The 21913-nt window shown below is 36.9% G+C and overlaps 2 protein-coding genes across 6 annotated transcripts in view; one reads left to right on the plus strand and one right to left on the minus strand.

Annotated features, from left to right (window-relative positions):
* The first annotated feature begins 2450 nt into the window (after window positions 1-2450).
* ETFRF1 (electron transfer flavoprotein regulatory factor 1) lies at window positions 2451-8900 on the plus strand. 4 transcript variants are annotated; one of them, XM_060112035.1, is made up of 3 exons: window positions 2451-2518; window positions 8219-8303; window positions 8382-8900. In XM_060112035.1, exons 2-3 carry the CDS (start codon window positions 8262-8264, stop codon window positions 8601-8603), a joined length of 264 nt encoding a protein of 87 aa, XP_059968018.1. In that variant the 5' UTR covers window positions 2451-2518; window positions 8219-8261; the 3' UTR covers window positions 8604-8900. The 4 variants fall into 4 exon arrangements, with proteins under 4 accessions (XP_059968018.1, XP_059968019.1, XP_059968016.1 ...); XM_060112036.1 differs by having other exon boundaries at window positions 2466-2514; XM_060112033.1 differs by lacking the exon at window positions 2451-2518 and adding an exon at window positions 2672-2820.
* Window positions 8901-9717: 817 nt separating this feature from the next.
* Window positions 9718-21913, minus strand: part of KRAS (KRAS proto-oncogene, GTPase) — a 39549-nt gene continuing 27353 nt past the window's right edge. For both annotated transcript variants that reach the window (XM_060112032.1, XM_060112031.1), the window contains exon 5: window positions 9718-14188. In XM_060112032.1, coding sequence (XP_059968015.1) covers window positions 14072-14188 — 117 coding nt within the window. In that variant the 3' untranslated portion in view covers window positions 9718-14071. The remainder of the gene's footprint in view (window positions 14189-21913) is intronic.

A 21913-nucleotide genomic window follows, 5' to 3' on the forward strand; every position in this document is an offset into this window, starting at 1 on the left:
CATTTGACGACTTGTACAGGAGAAGTTAGTGGTTCAAGCCATAAGGTTATCACTGTATAAAATATAAATGTTAAAACTGACACAAAGCAGTAGCTCATATCTTCTTGAAAAGTGCATATATTTCACTAATCTGTTCAGCAGGTATTTATTAATGATTTACACACAAAGTACTCTGAGATGCTGGAGATGATATGAATTATAATGGAGACTGGCTCTCATAACTTTTACAAATGTGTTTTATTTTTATCATACTTGCTATCAATTAATAGTTAACGTGCTTCCATCTTGAAATAACTACTATACAGCAGGATAGGTAAACAGCATTGGCCCTGTTCCCAAGTAGCCACATTTTAAAGGTGGGGGAATTGTCATCTCTCACCAGTGCTTTTAATGTGATGCAGGTTGAGTTTACGTACATATCCTCACCCATCCTGCAAATCATAGGAGCATCATGTAGTAGAGAAGTTCTCAAAGTTACGAGGGCATAAGAATCACCGAGGATGCTTGTTAAAATGCATATTCCTGGGCTAAAAGTGTACACACTCACTTCTCTCTCCCCATTGTAATTCAGTTCATGTTATTGGTTGAATTGTGGCCTCTCAAAATTCATCCATTAAAGTCCTATCTCCCAGTATCTCTGAATTTTACTTTATTTGGAAAGAGGGTCCTAGCTGATGTAGTTAAATTAAGATGAGGTCATACTGGAATAGGGTGGATCTCTGATCCAACATGACTGGCGTCCTTGTTAAAAAAAGGGGAAATTTGGACACAGACACGCACACAGGGAGAACGCCAGTGAAGAATGAGGTAATGCTGCCACAAGCCAAGAAGTACCAGAAGCTGGCACCTGCAGGGGGAGCATAACCCTGACAACACCTTGAACTTGGACTTCCAGCCTCTAGAGCTGTGAAACCGTAAGTCTCTATTGTTTAATCCAGTTAGCTTGTGGTATGTCGTTACTTGGCAGCCTTAGGAAACTAATAATGTAGATCTGGAGTCCAGTCTGTTCCTGGAATTTGCATTTTAACTGGTATTCCAGGTTTATTAGAGGCAAATTTTCCAGAAACCACATTTTGAGAAAGATTCCTAGAGGGATCTAAGAACAAGAAACTTATGGACCGATTGGAAGATAATAAATAGGTGCTTCTTGTTCCCTTAAGTTATCAGCAGTTTTCAGTCCCCTTAAAATCCATTTACTTTCTATTCTCCCTGACATGAATGCTCTCCAGGCCCTATTTCTTCTCATCACTTCCGGCAAATTCATAATCATACTTTAAACCACAGCTTGAAAAGCACTGCTCTTCCCTTCCTGTTCCCGTCCCCTCTCCTGCCCCAATTTCAACATTTCCAACTTTGCGTTACTCCGTTGTAGTCACTTCAATTATTACAGTTATAAAACTGTATTGTAATTAATTTGCTAAGTCTATCTTCCATACCAGGGAGAGATGGTAATTTTCACCTTTGTGTCCTTGGCTTCAGCCTAGTGCCAAGCACAAAGAACATGCTCCATATTTTCCCTTAATCAACGAATTAAATAATTAACTAATTACATTTTCCACTTCCTCTGGTTTTAATCATAGAAGAAGATGGAAATCATGTTTAAGAAAATGGGAAGTGAGAACATCTTATAGCTACATGTTGGCCTGTGTTCTTGGAGAAGACATGACGCTGAGGAGTGCAGAAGAACAAAACAAGAAGCTTTATCATACTTAATAAACACAGGGCAGGTTGCATACCCTGAATTATGAAACAATTCAAATTTCCACAAAAAAACCACATAAAATAACTTGTCAAAGCAGAGTAAATTGAAAAAGGTTTAAATTAATTGATGAGGAGGCAAAAAAACACATTTCCCCCAAGCTGCAATAAAAAAGCAATTTCATGGGAATGGCTATCACTATTGGAAGTTACTAAATTGAGACCGATATTTAAATTTAGCAAGAGGTCGAGATTTTAAGACATCAGCTGACCGCACTGATCATTCCCCGCTTGCAGAAACTGGTTATTACTCCCACCTGTCCGCCGGAGCCTGGACAGAAGGCCACAGATCTGGGGAAGGTCCTTCCCTCGCCCCCACCCCAAGGGTATGGGCTCTTTCCTAAACCGACTCGCTCCCCTCTGATAAAATATGACAGGCTCTTGTTACATAATTTAACACGGTGCAGGAGAATCAATGCTCGCCCCTTCACCTTCACTTTCCCTGCTCACCATGCTGAGGCAGACACTACCTCCGTAGTCGGCCAAGTCGGAGCTCAGGACTGTGAGGACAAACGCTCCCGAGTTGTGAGGAGAAACGCTCCTGGGTTGTCAGGACGACAAGCCCCGCCCACTGGCGCCAAGGCGGGAGCGGAGATCCGCGCGTCTCGGTCCGCGCAGTCGTGCCGGGGTTCTTCCGGACGGCGCCCCGCCCCCTTCCCTGACAGGTTGCCCCACCCACCTCCGCCGCCCCGCCTCGGTCGACTGCCGCAGGAGTCGGAGCGTGGGGAGGCTTTTACGGCTGCCGCGTGCCGGAAAGTGCGTGAGTGCCGGGCCCGAGGGTTTTATTCTGTTTTCCGAATCCTGAGGTCTGGAGGCGGTGAAGTATGCCCTGGGCGAGGACCAGCGGGTGTGGGAAAGGGTTTCTAAGCGTCTTCCGACGTTGACAGTCCCTCTCCCTATTTCCCTAGAGTAGCTGGGATGAATCTTTCTGTGCGGTTTCGAGAAGGAAGGGCGCCGCCGGCTACGCGACTGGGTCTAGTGACTGACACCGGCTTGGCTGCCTGGGCCGCCACCGCTTAGACCAGCGTGGGGCGGGTCTCGATTGGCAGTTTAGAAAAAGAGGTAAATAAATTGGCTCCCAGAGGGTTGTTTATTTCGAAATTAATAACCTTCGGATTCTTCTCCCTGCACCTGGTTCTTTTTACTTCTTGGGCACGCAAGGTATATGCCGTTTTTTGCTTGGAGGCGCTCTAACCAAGAACTGGAAATGATTTGAAGCAGTTCCTGGGTAAAGTATTCCTTACAGGTGGCGGTCTCTGAGACCCAGCAAGACTCGCTAAATTATGTGCCCAGGGTCAAGGTCATTCGAATGTCAGTGTCCCCGCATGAAACTCTGGCAATTTAGACCAACAGGAAAACTAGAAGAAATTAAGAGATTGAGAAATTAAGGTCCTTCCAAAGCCTGTCTGAATTCTCTGATTTTACATCTAAACCCTGTTTTAGCCTGACAAGACATGAAATGCTTTCAGATTATTGCCACCATTTCTTATCTCTGAATTCTCATTTTATAATGCGCTGTCCCTTGCACTTTCATTGACTAAAGGTATTATTAGTAAATAAGTATTACTGACTGAGCTGGTCTTTGTGGGTTAAAGTGTTATTCTCCCCACAGAAATCCAGACTGTGTCATAGCTATGCCATCTCACCTCCACATCCCTGGTAGCAAGATTAAAAAGTCTTAACGTCGACTTCATATAGAGTTCTGAAGCTGTGTGGTGTGGAACTAAGCTTTTGTTTTAGTTTTTCAACCAAGCTACTAATATTTATGATACAAAAGCTCAGTCAACTCTGATGCGGGTAAGGAGGTGTGATGGTAATCACAAATAACTTTAAAATGGTGGGCTTCTAGAGGAGAGACTTGCTCAAGTTCTCATTCCACCAGCTTCCCTCCTAGGGAGAAGGATTTGCTATGGATGTGTTAAAACAGGCTGGACTGTGTTCTAGGGGGCCACTGTGCTGTGAGATTATACCAGTGAGCTTGTTAAGTTCTTCTCTACTACTTCTCTTACAAGCTGTGTAAGAAGGCCCATTTCCTGTTCTCTTTGTTACCTTCAGACAGGTGTAGTACTTCCCCCGTATGAACATACACAGCCATCTCCTTTCAACTCACTTTTATAATCTGGCTTCTAGGTAGGCCTAGACCAAGCAGTATACCAGCTTTTGGGGGGCAAGCTCTCTTGCCACCTACCTCTTGGATTATGTATCCTTTGGTGCTGCAAGTGTATTGGGATAAATTTTTGTGTGAAGCTTTTTAGGCTTAACTACTTTGGGGAAATGTGCTTCATCTGTTTGAGTCAAGTCAGAACTTCATGGAGAACAGTGACTAATAACAGCTCTAGACACCATAACCCCTAGTTAAATGACAGTTCTCACTTAACCCAGAACTGGAGTTAGTCATGTCTTACCTCCTTGGCCCACAAGTCATTGGGAAAGAGCCATCAGTGTGGATTGTATGCCCATCCCCATCCAGATTCTCAGGATGATGGGGGACTTCTCTCAGTCCCTAACTCGTTTGGCTCTCTACAAAGAACAGTAACCTCCATGACTTCATGCAGGGTTAAGGAACAGCTCCAGGTCCCTGCTGTATTTAAATTGTTCACCAATTCTGAACCCAAGGAAACCTATTTCTCCCAAAGGCTAAAATAAACTGAAATGCCTGAAGGTCAGCATGCAATAAAAACAGACTTCCTTAACTCATAAAGTAACATATCAAAGAATGGGACAAGCTTACCTTAGTCACAGCAGCTACTTTTTTGCTGGGCAGATCCTTTATTATGTATAATTTGTAAAAAGGGCAACAGCTGAAGAGGATGATTTAAGCCACATTTCTAAAAAGTTTTACAAATTAAAAATTGTGAATTAAATAGAGCTATGCTCTTTGCCAGGAATTAAACAGCTTATAATTTGCAATTTTAAATTACATCTAATGTAGATTTAATTTATAATTATTTTAAAAGCACAAGGTTCCTAAGAGTCATCATTCTTCAGTAAGATTAAAACACATGAAAAATGGCTGTCAGCAAAAAAAAAAAAAAAAAAGTTTTAAAAATGAAATTCGGTGTTGATGTTCCCGGTTAAATACACTCATCTAATTTCACTCCCTTCCAAAACCACTAAATCTTCAGTAAACCAAATTAAAAATAAAAGAATAGAAGAGGAGATGACAACCGTAAAACTTCAGAAGCTGCAAAACAGATGAATGTGACCTAGCACACTAGAAATCCCAGTTTATACTGCATAATGCTCAAAAGGCACTGGAACAGGGCCACTGTAATTGGAAATGAAGAATGAAGTAAATCAGAGAGGATTAAGTGAAAGCTATTTGAAAACTACCCCTAAGTGTCTGCACCCGTCACTCCCACAGAAGACAGGAGGTTTATTTCTGGACAAAATAATACTAGTCTCTGGAGTGGGGTGTCCTCAGGCATACTAAGTACACCAGAACCACACTGGAAGCAGATGAGGTGAGTTTGGGTATACATAATGCTGAATGCAAGGCCCTGGTTCCTCTTCTGCTTCTTAATGTTACATTAGCAAATGCTCAGAAGATTCGAAGACTTTTCTCTGGGGAATCTAACCAGCCGAGGAGAACCGTCTAAGATACTACCATCAGAGGTTCCCCGATAAAGGGCCCACTCAGATCACCCTAAGTAAAGCCCAAAGTCCCTAAGCTGCAACCATGTATGCAGATCTTCTAAAAAGTTTTTTTTTGTCCTTTCATCTGTAGGAGCAGATGGAAAAGGACTACCTTTTCTGGAGGAAAGCTCTGAAGTGATAACAGACAAAAGCAGAAAAATAGCAATTTGGAGGAAGACAAGAAAGCTAATATTAATGAACTCAGAAAAAAACTGCTCTGCTACATTGTATGCTTGTAATGTGAGCTAACTCATAAATTATTAGTAAACAGAAGTATACAAGTATTAACATGGAAATAATGTTGGCTCCTATGTGATTTTTTTTCCCTAAGAAAGAGGAACGAGAGAAGCAGATTTATAAACTTCAGCAAGAAAAGGTCTTCACTTAGTTGCTGTACTGGCAGCAGGAGCCTTTCAAGTATGTTTGTAAAAAAATTTAAAAAGTGCTCACCCCCAGGGCTCCCTCCTCAGAGAGGTATACCCCGTTTTTTGCAACTGTTGACCTGGTTACAGTTGAATCACCTATCCTGACCACTGATTGGCAGCCTTGTGGTTTAGGTAACTCTCTCCTTCCACATATACCTGAATATCTCCCAGCCCTACTCTTAGCATTTTGCTAGCATATATATCTACACTATTTTTTAAACAGTTTTACTAAGGTATAATTGACATCCACTAAGCTACAATTATTAAGCATAAATACAATTTGATAAATTTGACACATGCCTACACCTCACCCCAAGCAGGACAAACATATCCATTATCCCCAAGGATTTCCTCCTGCCTCTTTTGATACCTTCCTGCTCTCCAGCCTCCCACTCCCATTCACAGACTATTATTTTTGAGCATTTTAAACATCTCTGTGGTATCCTCCAGCTATGCTGAGAGCAATCTGTCCCAAATTAGCTCTCCAGGCACCAATTTCTGTTGTTTTATTAATAGTGCTCCATTTACAGTTGTATACGATTTGAGTGGTATGCCCCAAGCCTATCCCCCCTCCCAGTAAACAGTTATTTTTAATGTTTTTGTAAGAGGAAATTTTTTCTGAACTACATGTACTTAGGTCTCAAAGTACCTCCCACAAAATACTAATTTCAAAGGGAAAAAAGTAACTTAACTGAGGAGAGTCCTGACAAACACCTTTATCAAGTGATCAAAATTAACATCAACCATAATGGAACAAATGGGAATTGTGTCCACCTAATAGGACGCAGTGAAATGAACAAAGCACCATGTCTAATATTTTTGCCCAAACTACATAAGCTGAATCTAGCCATGACTTAACATCAAAATGAGACATATTTCTACAAAATAAATGGCCTGTGTTCTTCACAAATGTCAGGTTCATGAAAGTCAAGGAAATTCAAAGGAATTTTTTCAGATTGAAGAAGGCTAGAGACTTGAAAATTAAATGCAGTGTGTAATCATGGACTGGATACTTTTGCTATAAAGGGCATCTTTGGGACAACTGCCAAAACTTGGGGTTGTGGATTCGATGGTAGTAATGTAACAGTGTTTGTTAATTTCCTGATTCTGATGGTTGTGTTGTGCTGCAAGAAAACATCCTTGTTCGTAGGAAATACATTCTAAAGCTGTGCTGTCCAGTATGGTAGCAACGAAGCCATTGGTACCTATAAGCGCTTCTGGCATGACACACTGAAATAATATTTTGGATATAAACAATATAAGAGTAATTTCACCTGCTTTATTTTTTTAATATGGGCTACCAAAAAACATAAAATTACATGGGTGGGCTGCACTGTGTTTCTGTCGGATGGCACTGCAAAGTGTTCAGGCTGATTTGATACCGGGTAAGCAACTTATTCTCAAATAGTTCAGGAAAAAAAATGTTCTTAGTAGTACTAAGCTGCAGCTTTTCTCCAAGATGGAATGAAATTATTTCAAAATAAAAATTACGTTAATGAGGGACATAAAAAGGTATAAAAGTCTTTTTAGGTCAATAGGAAAATGGGCATCACAGAACTTTAAAGGCAGCTTTAAATGACGTTAACATTTATTTGGGGCCTGTCATGAGCGGAACGCTTATGACGTTAGGATTTTAAGATTGAGCCACCACAGCCGTCACAAGTATTGGGAATTATTTTCTGGTGAGGCTATCGTGGTGCCTTTACAGAGCTGCCTCTCCCTAGCAGCACGAACCAAGTACACATAAAGAAGCTTATCTGTCCCACTGGATGTTGCCGGCTCCTCGTGTAGCCCCTTACGGGTCGTTCACTTGGCCTCTTCACCACCGATGTTACTGCCCATCTCCTGTTAGTTGTGAACCTGCTTGACCCTCACACCCAGTTTTGCCTCTTTAGCCTTTCTTAGGAGGGCACTCTTGATTTGATCAGGCCTCTTCCCAGTGTCCAGTTTTAGACTTGCCTTGAAAGCAGGGTAAAGGCAATTCTCCTTCTGACAAGAAAACCGAGGCTCAGAAAGGTTAAGTAACCTGTACAACACTGTGCAGCTGGGATTCAAATCTAGTTCTAATTCATTCCACTCTGGTATACAAGGAGGTACACCTACATATCCAGCTTTGACAATCCATTTTCTCTAGTTGTCCTGTATCCTTCATAGAACTTATCACAATTCATGATACTGTTTGTAGTATACCCCTCTGGAGATGTTAGTTCTGTGAGAGCAGGTATCTTATCTGATGCATTCATAGCTACATCTCAGTGCCTGGAACATAAAAGTGCTTAATAAATATTTATTGAATGAAAAAAAAGGGTACCATTTTACCAATGTGTAAAATCCTTTTTCTTTGATTCTTTTTTAAGACGACAATGCAGTTATTTGTAAAAATTTTTCTTTTTCTTTAGGTACATTAAATATAAAAGTGAATACTTCCCATGATACGTGCAAATGGCCAGTTCTTTAAGAGAAGTACTGAATCTTTATAAAAATGTAAGTAATTATGTTGCCAATTTTATAAATGTTATATGACCTAGATTGTTTAGAAATATATAATCTTTCTTTTTTAAGCTGCTGTATCTTGGACGAGACTATCCAAAAGGAGCAGACTATTTTAAAAGGCGTCTGAAGAGTGTTTTCCTTAAAAACAAAGATGTGAAGGACCCAGAGAAGATCAAAGAACTTATTGAACAGGGCCAATTTGTAATGAAAGAACTAGAAGCATTATACTTCCTTAGGAAATATAGAGCTATGAAACAACGCTACTACTCAGATACCAACAAAACTAACTGATCACTATTACTATAATTTGAAAATCAGTGCCAGCTGTTTATGTATACCAGCTACTTCAAAAATAATTCTAAAATGTCAAGATAATACATTTTGTTAAAAATACCTTACTGAACTAAAATAGGTTTCCACTTCTGTTCAAACTGAGAGCTTTATCAGCAACCTTTATGCTCAATTTTTATACTAAAATAGCAATTTAACTATATGATGCTGCCAACTACCGATGAAAAATTGATGAGCACCCAATTTTGAATGAAAATATAATGTACTTAATTTTTAATAAATTTTTGCGGATTCTTAGCCCATCTCTGCATTTTACTGAAAAGAGAATGCCGTTTAATGCACATTTAAGTAAGCAGAATAATTTCTTGCAAGTTTATTGCCCTTAACTTTTGAAGGAGTTCCTTATTTTTGACCCCATTTGGTACATTAACAGCACAGAGTCAAGGTTCACTGCAAAAGAAAGAATGACTTAAGTGCAGTTAGTAGAAATAATAAGTATAGAGTAAGATTACTTCTGAACTCGAAACAGCCTGCCAGCAACTGGCATCACATATATATACCTATCTAATTATTTCCATTATTAATTTTTGCCACTGGCTGCCTTTGGGCCTTAAATCACCCGTTGTGTATCAATTACCTTCTTCAATAAAAAGTAATAAATAATGTTATTCTATTCTTTTGTCATAAAGGCAGATTTGTTTTGCATCCACTTCTAAACGAGTTAACATGGCACAGGACCTAAACCTAACGTGATTTCAAGTAAACACTTAAACCTTTACATAATGTTCACAGCACCTTTCATAAGTAAAGAATATATCCAACTTACAAGCTGCAAAAAAAGATGTACTAATATACTATAGCGTCTGTGGCTTATACACTACCCCATATCAGTTATGGGGCTAATGTTTCAAATTTCCATCAAGAAGTACACACTACTGGGAATCCCCTGGTGGTCCAGTGGTTAGGACTTGGCACTTTCACTGCTGTGGGCCCAGGTTTGATCCCTGGTTGGGGAACTAAGATCCACAAGCTGTACGGCACAGCCAAAAAATAAATAAATAAATAAATAATTAAAAATAATAAAAAAAAAAGAGTACATACTATGATAGTCACCATAACTATTTTTATTACATTACAATAATTAGGAGCAGTACAGTTCATGACAAAAATATTACAAATTTCAGATCACTTCACAGCACATACTCCTATAAACATTTAAAAGTTAATTTTAATTAAAAGAGTGGTCATTTTTAAATTTAATGTTTGATATGACCAACATTCCTAGGTCAGCGCAACCAAACGATGGAAAACAACTGGATCACACTGCATATGTCCCACACACACACAAAAAAAGCACAATGTACAAAATGTGCATGTTTCAGTTTACACTATACAAAAATAGTTAAAATACATTCCAGGTAAACATGTTACATTAAGAAATAGTACTAGTAAGAAATTGGCACTCAAAGGAAAAATGCAAAAGTATTTTCAACATGAAAACACAAGACAGTGGAATTGGAAATTTTTGGATAAAACATTACATAACCCATTTTAGCTCTATAGGGAAGGGGACCTTCTGTAATTGACACTTCTGTAGGTAATAACTTTGTTTTTCCTAAATTCATCTAAAAATTGCCTATTATCATCCCAAACAGGCACTTAAAACTATTAAACTAAAACAAGTATTACTAGTTACAACTCTTTTTAAAGAACTGACATGAATATATCTTTAGAAAGAAAGAAATTTCATTTTCTGAAGGAATTTACAGCTGTTCAATTTATGCTGTTCAATTTCTCAATGCAGATTTCATGCTACCCAATATCAACACCAAAGTTATTAAATATAAGTTCAGCTTTAAAATAACTAATGGGTTGTTAAAAATCATTAATACATAATCATCAAGAAATTATTACTTTTTGGCAAATGGAAATGGCAGATAGTTCTTACTGCCTACAAAAAAAACCTAAATGTGTATATATTGTTTAGAAAAAATGGATAGAAGAAAAAAAAATCACGAATACAAATGAGATGAACTTGTGCAAACTGCAACTTAACATACCTCACAAAGTTTAGTTTCTACATATTTTAGGACAAAATTGTGCAATGGTGGCTAAGATTTTGATAACCTATAAAAGTTAGGTTCTAATTCCTATGCAGTGTGACTCAGTTAAAATAGAGCCTAGAATTTCTAATTGGAGATATTCACTCAAATTTTACTACATACTTCTGCTACATTCTTCCATAAACATGTTAATTTCTAAAACTGTAATTTAGCAATTTTTTTCAACTTCAACAAGGATTTTTATCTTTAAGGCTATAATAATTAGATAACATTTGTTATTTCTAGGATTATCTCTCCCCTTTTAAAATCTCTACAAAAACAAACATTTTATTAAACCATTCAAAATTCACATAATGAAGGATAATTACCACTGCCATAAAAAAATTGCCCAGCTACATCAAAAATTCAAGAGTCCTAAAAATCCCCTCAGTTACACACTGCAATTTCTGAAGTATGGCCATTTCTTTCTCGTGTGTGGAAACAAGAGGAGGTACTATATAAGTGTAAACACCCTACCTAGATAATGTTCCATAAACCTGTAGTTTAGTATAGCATCTCAGAAATCATATTGATTTTTACATAGAAGTTTCCTTTTCTGTGAATTAGATCTGGCATCTGTTTATTTTTACCCAGATAAACGACTATTTTAGAATTCAATGTTTAATTTTTAAAGTCTATTTTAATTACTTATACAAAGAGACCATACTACACACAAGGGGATTTTAACATTATCTGACATACAACTTAATTGGTACTATAATTGTCCCAATAGAATCACATCATTATGCCAAATAAAAAACAATATTCAAATTTTATTCCTTTGAAACAATGAAGTAAACTGATTTAATATTAACACGTAGCTTGATTAAACAGTTACATTGGAATCAGAACAAAACAATTATTTCAGAACTGGAAGAAACTAAGTTTAGAGACCAAATCACTTCTTTGCAAAACTACAATATGCATTATATCTGGATCATGTGCCAGATGCCTCACTAAAATATAGACTGTTCTAGAATATAAGCACTACCTAAGGACAGGGATTATGTCCCTTGTTTGAGGATACTCTAATATCCCCAGTGCCTTGTGTAGTGCCTGGCATCTAGAAGGCACTCAAATATTTGTTGAATAAATGAATTCTGCTAAAGAGTAAGATTTATGAATAAATTTTAAAGTATCTTTCATTGCAAAATTTTCGTTTTTAAAACAGTGGAATTAGCAGGGCTAGTCCTCGTTGTAGATTACATAAGGAATTCTTTCAGCACTACCTTTGTTAAATTCTCATTCCACTGGATAGGGTTCTGACTCCTCAGAGCAGGTATGAAAATTCCTACTTTGTCCCTGATGGACCAGGCAGCAAAGAGATGAGGTTCAAAGGATCAAGATTAAATTGCTACAGCCACCACCTGAAAATTAACTCTTAGGTCAAATCCCATTATAGCGTCTTTCGGATTATGTTGAGCCTGAGGAAGTAAGATGTAGGGCATTTTGATGTGACTTGATGGGAAGCCTTCATGGAGATATCCAAAGCAGCAATAAATCTTGAGGTTAGGGGAATTAGAAGTATTAAAAGAAAAAACATCAAGTCATGGGGCATGTAGAAGAGTAGGCAGGCAAGATGACACTAATATGGGAGAAGTCCTGAAAGCGGAGAATTCAGAAATAAACTTCACCTCTTGCACAATTTTGCCTAAGACTGGCACTGAAGATGATAACACAGGTAAAAAGTTACAGATTGTGCTGAGACTGACAAATAGGTATATCCTTCTGTAAACTGAATGTAAATCACATAGTTATAATGCTAGATACAGCCTTTGAGATGACTTCTTTTAACATGAAGAAATGGATAGTAAGTGATTTGCCTAAAATTGGAGTTATGAAAGACACGTAACTAGAATCTAAGTCACCTTCCTCCTTGTCCAGTGAGATTTTCACCTCAACACACCATCTCAGTTCAAATATTTTAAAATAAGTTAACATTTTAAATGCACTGAAAGAATCATTTTGTTAACATTAATTTATCTATTTTATAAGCATTAGATATTCTTAATTATGGACCAGACTTGTAAAGTGTTACTTTAGCCAGTGTTGAGAACTAATCAATACTCAAGATTTTGAAACTTTTTCATTTTGTTTTAAAAAAATTAAAATCTTGCCACCCCACCCTAAAACCTCATTTAAAAATAATGTTTTTTTAAAGTTTCATTTCGTTTCGTTTTAACAAAAGTGACATTCCTGAGTAGGACTACCACATAGTGAGAATGTACCCTGCTGAGCTATCCAAACTCTCTCCATAGTCCCCATTTTTGACCAACCAAGGCATGACAACATTGGAAGACCATAGGGATGCAGTCCATACTGTGAAACTCTCAGTGAAGCTCAAAGCTCACACAAGGCCTGGCCTTGCCACGTTGGTCTCTGTAACACCTACTAAGCTAACTGGACCAAATAATTTTTAACACCATTACCAGTAGAATTAAAACTACTTTCAAAGACTGAAGTTCAAGAAAAGATTTATGCTAAGAAAGAGCAATCTGACACGGGGAGACTATATTTAATTCCTATGAGAATTTTTATATATTCAATACATGTTAAATTTTTTTCAATTATTACAAAAATTTAGTAGCATGTAAATATAGTCCCAAAATGGTTGCTATAATCCTCATTACCTTCTGGGTTTGCCTTAACAGGAAAAGCTATTCAGAGTATTATAGGAATTCACCTAATGTGGAAAGTAAATGGCCTTTTAATATTTTCTATTGCCTTGTATTTTTTTCCATTTTTTCCCTTTTTATAGAAAAAATATAGTATTTGGGGGAATGTGACCATTGACAAATAGCAGTGGAAAGAAGGAGAAAACCTTTGTGAACAGTGTAACTTTACATTCATTAAGGGTAACTGAAACTACAGGACATGAAACCTACAAGATGAATCTACAGGAAGCTCATAAATTTGTGTTCCCTCAATGCTTCAGTAAAACCAATCATGAAATCTCAACTGAAGTTATAATTAGTAATTAATCCATGTATGTGATTGATAAAACACAGAATAGGGATGATTTGAAAGGCTCATTAATTTGTTTCACACTAAAGTTCACAATTGGTAAGAAAAATAGGAAGTAATCAACTGCATGCACCAAAAACCCCAGGACAGAAATCTCAGGTGTTCAGTTTCTTTTTCACAGGCATTGCTAGTTCAAAAACCAAAACTCAGGGAATACTGGCACTTAGAGGAAAAAAGTTTCCACTGTCATTTTAAAATAAGCATTCAAGATAAAAGCTAACAGTATGGATGGAGCAGAAAGACAATTAGGTAATGCTAAAACAAATGCTAATAATTTAGTGTAATGTACAAAAATTACCACTTTTACTTAAGTACGCCTTAAGAAAAAAGTACAAATTGTATTTACATAATTATACACTTTGTCTTTGACTTCTTTTTCTTCTTTTTACCTTCTTTGCTCATCTTTTCTTTATGTTTTCGAATTTCTCGAACTAATGTATAGAAGGCATCGTCAACACCCTGAAACACATAAGTATTAAAACGTGAATATATATGATGGTTTGAGGTATACAGATAACAGAAAAGATATTATTACTGATGGTAACATTAATATTGAGAAGGAATAAGGATACGTAACATTTCTCTTTAGACAACTGAATATATATCAGACTTTTAGGATTTGTCTTCAAGGATATTTTGTTAACATTATAGGAACATTGATTTTCACAAAAGGCAATGAAAATCAACGGCACAGAATCTTACGTATGCTTAGTTAACACATGACTTTCCCCCAGAACTTAATTTGCTACTAATTTTTCCATACTGGCACACCTCAGGTCACTGAAATCCAAATGTATTTGTGTATATGTGTGAATAAGTATTTATACTTAATTATCCCTGAGTTTCTAGATATTTGATATAAGCCATGCAAGTATATACTAATTTCATAAATATTCACTGCATCTCACCTCTGGTTCAATACTTATTTAAATCCATTAGATTTAAAGAACTACCATGAAGTATACAGTATTAGATTATACTTTCAGTTTTCTAAAGGCATTAGTTTCAGTTCATATACTTATGATATGAGAAGGAAATTTAAAGTGACCACAACAGGGGACTTCCCTGGCGGTCCAGTGGTTAAGACTGCGCTTCCACTGCAGGGGACGCGGGTTCAATCCCTGGTAGGGGAACTAAGATCCCACATGCCGCGCGGCGCGGCCAAAAAAAAAAATTTAAAAACAAGTAAAGAAAGTGACCACAACACAAGACACAATACTTTGAAAAATGTAATGCCTCTATTTGTGGAGAAATGAGCTAAATCATTTAAATGGTGGTAGAGTCTGCTGATTTGGAGATTTTTTAAAATTCATTATTTTTTTAGTTTCTGTTTAGTATATTAAGTATTCAAAATACTTAATATAAAGTCATATGAATATTTGACATATAAAGTCAAATGCTGTGTATCTTCAGAGAAATTTCCACTTGTTCATTTTGGCCTACATCTAGCTGTGATCAAAAGCAAGGTATCCAAATCAGTAATGGTTTAAAGTGATTTCAAGTCAGAATAATTTTTAACCTAATCATTCATACAGAACATGAAAAATGGCACTTTGAAACTGGTAGCAGGACAGATTTTAACCCTGCAATCCTGAATTATACAAGATCTATACATAAGTCAATTCTTGTCCTACCCCTATTAAAAAGCAAATTAAATATAAAAGCAAAATAAAGAATTAAAGAAAAAATATGATCCTCTATGTATTTTAATATCTGTTTAACTGATTAGTAACTGTCAACAGAAGCCTGTTAACCTAATGATGTTTTCAAACCTAGACACTAGAGGGAGTCTTAGGAACAAATACACAACAAATAAAGTATAAATCAAGCCACTTTAAGAACAATGAAAACTGGTTTTACTCATTTTAGCCACCTCTGCTGAATATTAACATAAACACATTCATTAAGTTATATTATCTTGAAAATAACTGAAAATTTAACAGCGATATGATTTCTCCTTTATGTATTACTAAGATCTTCTACAATTACTATTTCAAAATAATAACTAAATTAATTCGGGCATTTTCATTCTAGTTACATTTAACTAATTTTCACAACAGATCTAAAGTTTAGAAAAGTATTACCAATATTTTTAAAGAATTAAACACAGAGTGGGAATGAGAGGCTTGCCCACATTTAAACAACAGTAGTGGGATAAAAACCAGCATTACTGATTTGAATACTAGTGAATAAAAGTCCCCAGTAAAGCCCCCAAACTGCACTCACTGATGTTCCCCACTTTCTGATATCATTACTGATGTCACATACACTTCTGTTTCACCCAAAGGAGAGAGAAGAAGTGATGACAGTTTATCAGCAATACAATCAAGGCTTAATATATATAAGCCTTCATGCTAACCTTCTAAACACATAAAGAGCAAAAAACTTCCAATGATATAATAAAGAATAATTCTTTTATTATTATAAATAATACCAACCTTGACTAATTTCTAACCATAAACTCTTAGAATGGGATGGAATCTTAACGGAGGATCTACTGCAACTCCCCTACCCTTCACAAATTCCCTTTGATCACACATCCTTATGTAGTCTACTCCATTTCCACTGTATTTATAATGAAGAAAAACATCAATGATACAAAAATGCTAAAGCAGATAAAATGAAAAACCATGAGATGGATATAGAGAAGACACATCCTAAGGTGAAAACAATATATAAGTATCTAGGAGACAATGAAGGCAGAATTTGATAACATTACCTTCTTCTGAGATTCTGACAAATACTTTTAGTTCATACTGCACTGAACTCTCCTTTCTATATAGTCTTATTAATAATTTCAATGATTAGTAAAATGTTAAAACTGATCAAAACGGCAGTGAATACCTCTTTTACATTCTTATATACACATTTAAAAGACAAAATAGGGTACCAGTAATTATTTTGTTTAAACCCATCATTTTAGGACTAAGAAAAACTAATTTACATGTATTTATCATTGTCAAATTAATTTTGTAAACATATTTAAAATTTTAAATATTACCAAGTACACTTTTTTCTTATATAAATGCTATTCATGATCACTGAAAAAATAAGGATTTAATTCATCATGCCCAACAATTTCACATTCAGACTACACAGCCACTGAAATATAGTTTGCACTATATGAAATTTTAAAAAGTATATGCTTTCACGTTTGTTTTAAATAAAAAAAGCATAAAACTTATTTTATTCTAAATAATTATACTGTAAAAATCATCTGATAGTAAGACAATGGGAGAAAAGAAAAGAAAACTATCACATAACTCTGGTCATGGCTACCGTTATTTTAGAAGTTTTACTTTTTTTTTTTTTTTTTTTTTTTTTTGTGGTACGTGGGCCTCTCACTGTTGTGGCTTCTCCCGTTGCGGAGCACAGGCTCCGGACGCGCAGGCTCAGCGGCCACGGCTCACGGGCCAGCCGCTCCGCGGCATGTGGGATCTTCTCGGACCGGGGCACGAACCCGTGTCCCCTGCATCGGCAGGCGGACTCTCAACCACTGTGCCACCAGGGAAGCCCTAGAAGTTTTACTTGTCAAATTGCATTGCAATGTTAAGTTTTATCAGAACTTCTAAATTAAATACTGCTTTATACAATGATACTCAAAAAATATTAAGAGTTTATAAATCTCGGGCTTCCCTGGTGGCGCAGTGGTTGAGAGTCCGCCTGCCGATGCAGGGGACGCAGGTTCGTGCCCCGGTCCGGGAAGATCCCACATGCCGCGGGGCGGCTGGGCCCGTGAGCCATGGCCGCTGAGCCTGCGCGTCCGGAGCCTGTGCTCCGCAACGGGAGAAGCCACAACAGTGAGAGGCCTGCGTACCACAAAAACAAAACAAAACAAAAAAAAGAGTTTATAAATCTCAATAAAAATTAATGCCAATCATTAATTTTGCTTTGTTTCTTCTTCTGAGTTTAGTTCATTAGTATACCACATAATATCTTTTGGAACGTAGTCTACCATTCAGAAGTATATTTTATATTTTGGGGAGATACATTATTTCATACCTTCAACTCATATAGTAAAGAATACCAACCCTTTAGTTTAATCAGCACAAAAAATGATATCCTACAATTTTATTTCATGTTCTCACAGAACATTATATGTTACAAATAATATGCATCAAAATCTTAAGCTCTAGCATGAATTTTCTGGCACCTATTGAGTGAAATATTTCCTAAACAAAACCAAATTTAATATTGGTTGGTTTAGAAAGGAAGCTGAGAGATTCCACTCAGTAAATCCAACTGGGCAGCTGCTGTGTGCCAGCAACCTCGTTAGGTCATGGACATGCAAAGATTAAAAATATGTGATTCTGGGGGCTTCCCTGGTGGCACAGTGGTTGAGAGTCCGCCTGCCGATGCAGGGGACACGGGTTCGTGCCCCGGTCCGGGAAGATCCCACATGCCGCGGAGCAGCTGGGCCCGTGGGTCATGGCCACTGGGCCTGCGCGTCCGGAGCCTGTGCTCCGCAACGGGAGAGGCCACAACAGTGAGAGGCCCGCATACTGCAAAAAACAAAACAAAACAAAACAAAAATATATGATTCTGGCTCTCTTAAGATTCTCACAATACAGGACAAACACAGAAACGGTTATTTCAATTTAACATGGTTAAGTGTGTACCCGTTAAGAGCAGTAAACTGGGAATACACAAGAAGTGCATTATGCCCAGTCTAATGGTTTTTAAAGAAAGATTCTTAGAGAACAAGAGATGAGACAGTCATGAAAGTGTGTTAACTAGTAAGACTAGGGGATAAGAACACTGGCATTCCAAACAAGAGCAACAGCCAAGACACAAGGGAAGGTAAGAAATAACATGGTGTTGATTTACATACGGACAAAAAAATTTCAGACAAGGAGTGTTTAAGAGATAAAGCCAAAGGCTAGAGGGGAAGGAAGGTGTTAAGAGCCATATATATGCTACGAAACTTGAGATTTTATTCTGTAGGTAACAGGAAGTCAGTAACTAGATTTAAAGATAAGAAAATGACATTTCTTTTAAATCTCTCTCTCTTTGCGCTGTGAATGAAGGCAGCAACAGGTAAACCTAGTAAGGGGTTTACAATAGTCTCAGCAAGAAATGATAGGGGCCTGAACTAATGGTGTGATAAAAGTTAGAATGTACCATAATAGGAATCTGTGGTTGCCTCCAAATGGGTGTGAAAAAGAGGGATTTAGGAGTCACCCCAACACTCTAGGTTTCTCATCTGGGTAAAAAAGTGATGTTGATGCCACTAAGTTAAGAGAGCACAGACAGAACAAGTATTTGCTTGTGGAATGTCCAAGAGAAGACACGCACTGTAAGAGTGACCCTTTCCCACCTTCTGGGCCATTCGACTTACTCCTTTATATAGTTCCTCATATTTTTTCTCTCTAGACTCTATGACAAATGCAGAGTAGTCTATAGGCATCAAAACCATCTCAATTATAAGACCCATTAGATGAAAAATAAATGTAATTAAAAAAATAAAATGAGAAATATAAATAAATAAATGTATTAACTGTGGAAACAAACTACAAGTTTTTTATTTTTTAATACTTCAAATTCAAATCCCACACCTAGGTAGTTCTAAAGCGGTTGCTACTTTGTTACCTGTGAAAGACATCTGCTTTCTGCCGAAATTAATATGCTGAACTTACCAGATTACATTACAATGCATTTTTTAATTTTCACACAGCCAGGAGTCTTTTCTTCTTTGCTGATTTTTTTCAATCTGTATTGTCGGATCTCTCTCACCAATGTATAAAAAGCATCCTCCACTCTCTGCATTGTAAAACACAACTTCTTTAAAGTCTGTTTCATTGGTAATAGTAATTTATTGGGACAGCCATGTGCAAGAAATTTGGAATTATGAGCTTTACTTGAGAATTTTTTTTAAACAGACATCAGATTGAATAAAATGGGGGATTCAATTTTAAAATATGGGCTTAAATCCTGGTTTGTTCTTTGAAGTCAGTTTTGTTTTGTAATGGGATTAGAATTTTTTTTTAATTTAAATTAGGAGTTAGGCGAGATTATGAAAAACCTAAGTACATGTATTATTAATACCTGTGTATTAATAATGCAGTCATTTTAGTTTGCTAGTCATGGAATTAATCAAATCCTAAACTGAAGTTAGATTTAAATTATTTCTTTGACTTAGGGAAAACAAGTGATTTCTGTACCCCAGCTCTGAGTGGAGAGTGAGGAGAAAAATGGTACAAAAGGGACATTTAAACTTTGTTTAAACACACACAAAAAACACCTCAAAATATAGTTGCATCAAGTGACCGGAATCTTGGGTTCTATCTTCAATTACAACTGTCCAGTCAATTTCTAGGACCCAAACTGGAACTGAGACTGGGACTTTTGTGAATGGAGAACTATACTATTTAAATAAAAATGCTAAATGAGGGCTGTTTACCATAAAATGAAAATATTTTTAATTGTTTAAAAAACACAAAGTAGTAGCAATGCATTTTGTATCCTTATTACGCGTCTTAAAAATAATTTTTAGAACAATATCCAACTATACTGGCTTCATATCTTCTACTCTAGTTTACATACTCTAAAGGGGCAAAGGGGGCTTCTCCTGCTTAAGGCTATGGTAAGAAAGCTGTGACAACAAACACAATCATATGGCCATATAGAGATCGATGAAGTTTTTTTTTTTTTTTTTTTTTTTTGCAGTATGCGGGCCTCTCACTGTTGTGGCCTCTCCCGTTGCGGAGCACAAGCTCTGGACATGCAGGCCCAGCGGCCACGGCCCACGGGCCCAGCCGCTCCGCGGCATGTGGGATCCTCCCGGACTGGGGCACGAACCCATGTCCCCTGCATCGGGAGGTGGACTCTCAACCACTGCGCCACCAGGGAAGCCCCAATGAAGTTTTTAATGTCTTTTCCAGTCTAGGAAATTAGGCAGTAGCCAAGAGGACAAAAAAAGTTTAGATAACTGTACTGTTAGTTTGTCCAGAAAAACATAACCATCAAAGTAGGAACTTACATCTAAAAGAGAAATCACATGAACTGCTTCAGTCGAACTCAGTAACTTACCTTTAAAGTAAAACTTTAAAATTCATAAAAAATTAGGTTTCAGTTAAGCAGTAGGGATTTAAATAATATGTTGATTATATATTAAAATGTACATCTCAAGTTACTTATACCAACTTGTGATGTATTTCTACTCAACTAATACAAAAGTCATTATAGCCCAAGAAAATCTGAATATCTTATATATTTTTTGTTTTGTTTTGTTTTTGCGGTACGCGGGCCTCTCACTGTTGTGGCCTCTCCCGTTGCGGACCACAGGCTCCGGACGCGCAGGCTCAGCGGCCACGGCTCACGGGCCCAGCCGCTCCGAGGCACGTGGGATCTTCCTGGATCAGGGCACGAACCCGTGTCCCCTGCATCGGCAGGCGGACTCTCAACCACTGCACCACCAGGGAAGCCCTGAATATCTTATATTTTTAATGAAATCAATTTAATCGACTAGCTAGCTAAACCAACTACAAAATAAAAATTCCAACTATTTTTAAAAATCATTAAATATGTTGGTACTTTAAATGAGATAGCCACTTTGTACCCATATATAAAATTTTTAATATTTTATATTTATCAGTAATTCTTAAGAGGAGATGGTTTGTTTTTACTCATAAGTCCTTAAAAATTACAGATTAGAAATTCTCATTATTAAATTAGAGAAATAATTTAAGGCACTAAAATAACTCTAGTAAAGCATGTAAAATATAAAGCATGAGCTGGCATTTCAGATATTTTCACAAATGGTTCTCTTTCAATTTGAAAATCAATGCAAGAAATTTAAAACATATGTATATATAAATAAAACAAACCAGGTAAAGCTCATATTTTTTAAGAATAAAAACTTTTATTCCTGTTTAAAAAAAAGTTATAAGGTCGATGTAGAAGTATTGAAATCTACTATGATGGAGGAAGAAACAGGGTTTGTCCTCTACTAATTTAGCAGAAGCAAATTTTGATTGTGACTTACTTCTAAAATTAGTTTGAATGTGTCTACTTTTTAAGTGTGCTCATCCCCATCACCAATATCAGAATATATGATTTTTGTTTCCAGCAATGCAGAGAGAGAATTGGAAGCCAGTAATTAAAAAGAAGAGATTACTACCCACCACCAAGAATTCAGTATCAGGACCTCGGAGGCTAAGATAATTAACAACACTGAAAGACAGT

Source organism: Mesoplodon densirostris, chromosome 11, assembly GCF_025265405.1.
Source record: "Mesoplodon densirostris isolate mMesDen1 chromosome 11, mMesDen1 primary haplotype, whole genome shotgun sequence".
Taxonomy (NCBI): domain Eukaryota; kingdom Metazoa; phylum Chordata; class Mammalia; order Artiodactyla; family Ziphiidae; genus Mesoplodon; species Mesoplodon densirostris.

Bases quoted from the DNA above. Each gene is read 5' to 3' on its own strand.
- ETFRF1 (XM_060112035.1), top strand. From the start codon at position 8,262: ATGGCCAGTTCTTTAAGAGAAGTACTGAATCTTTATAAAAAT. The intron at 8,304-8,381 runs GTAAGTAATTAT...TTCTTTTTTAAG, and splicing joins TACTGAATCTTTATAAAAAT to CTGCTGTATCTTGGACGAGA.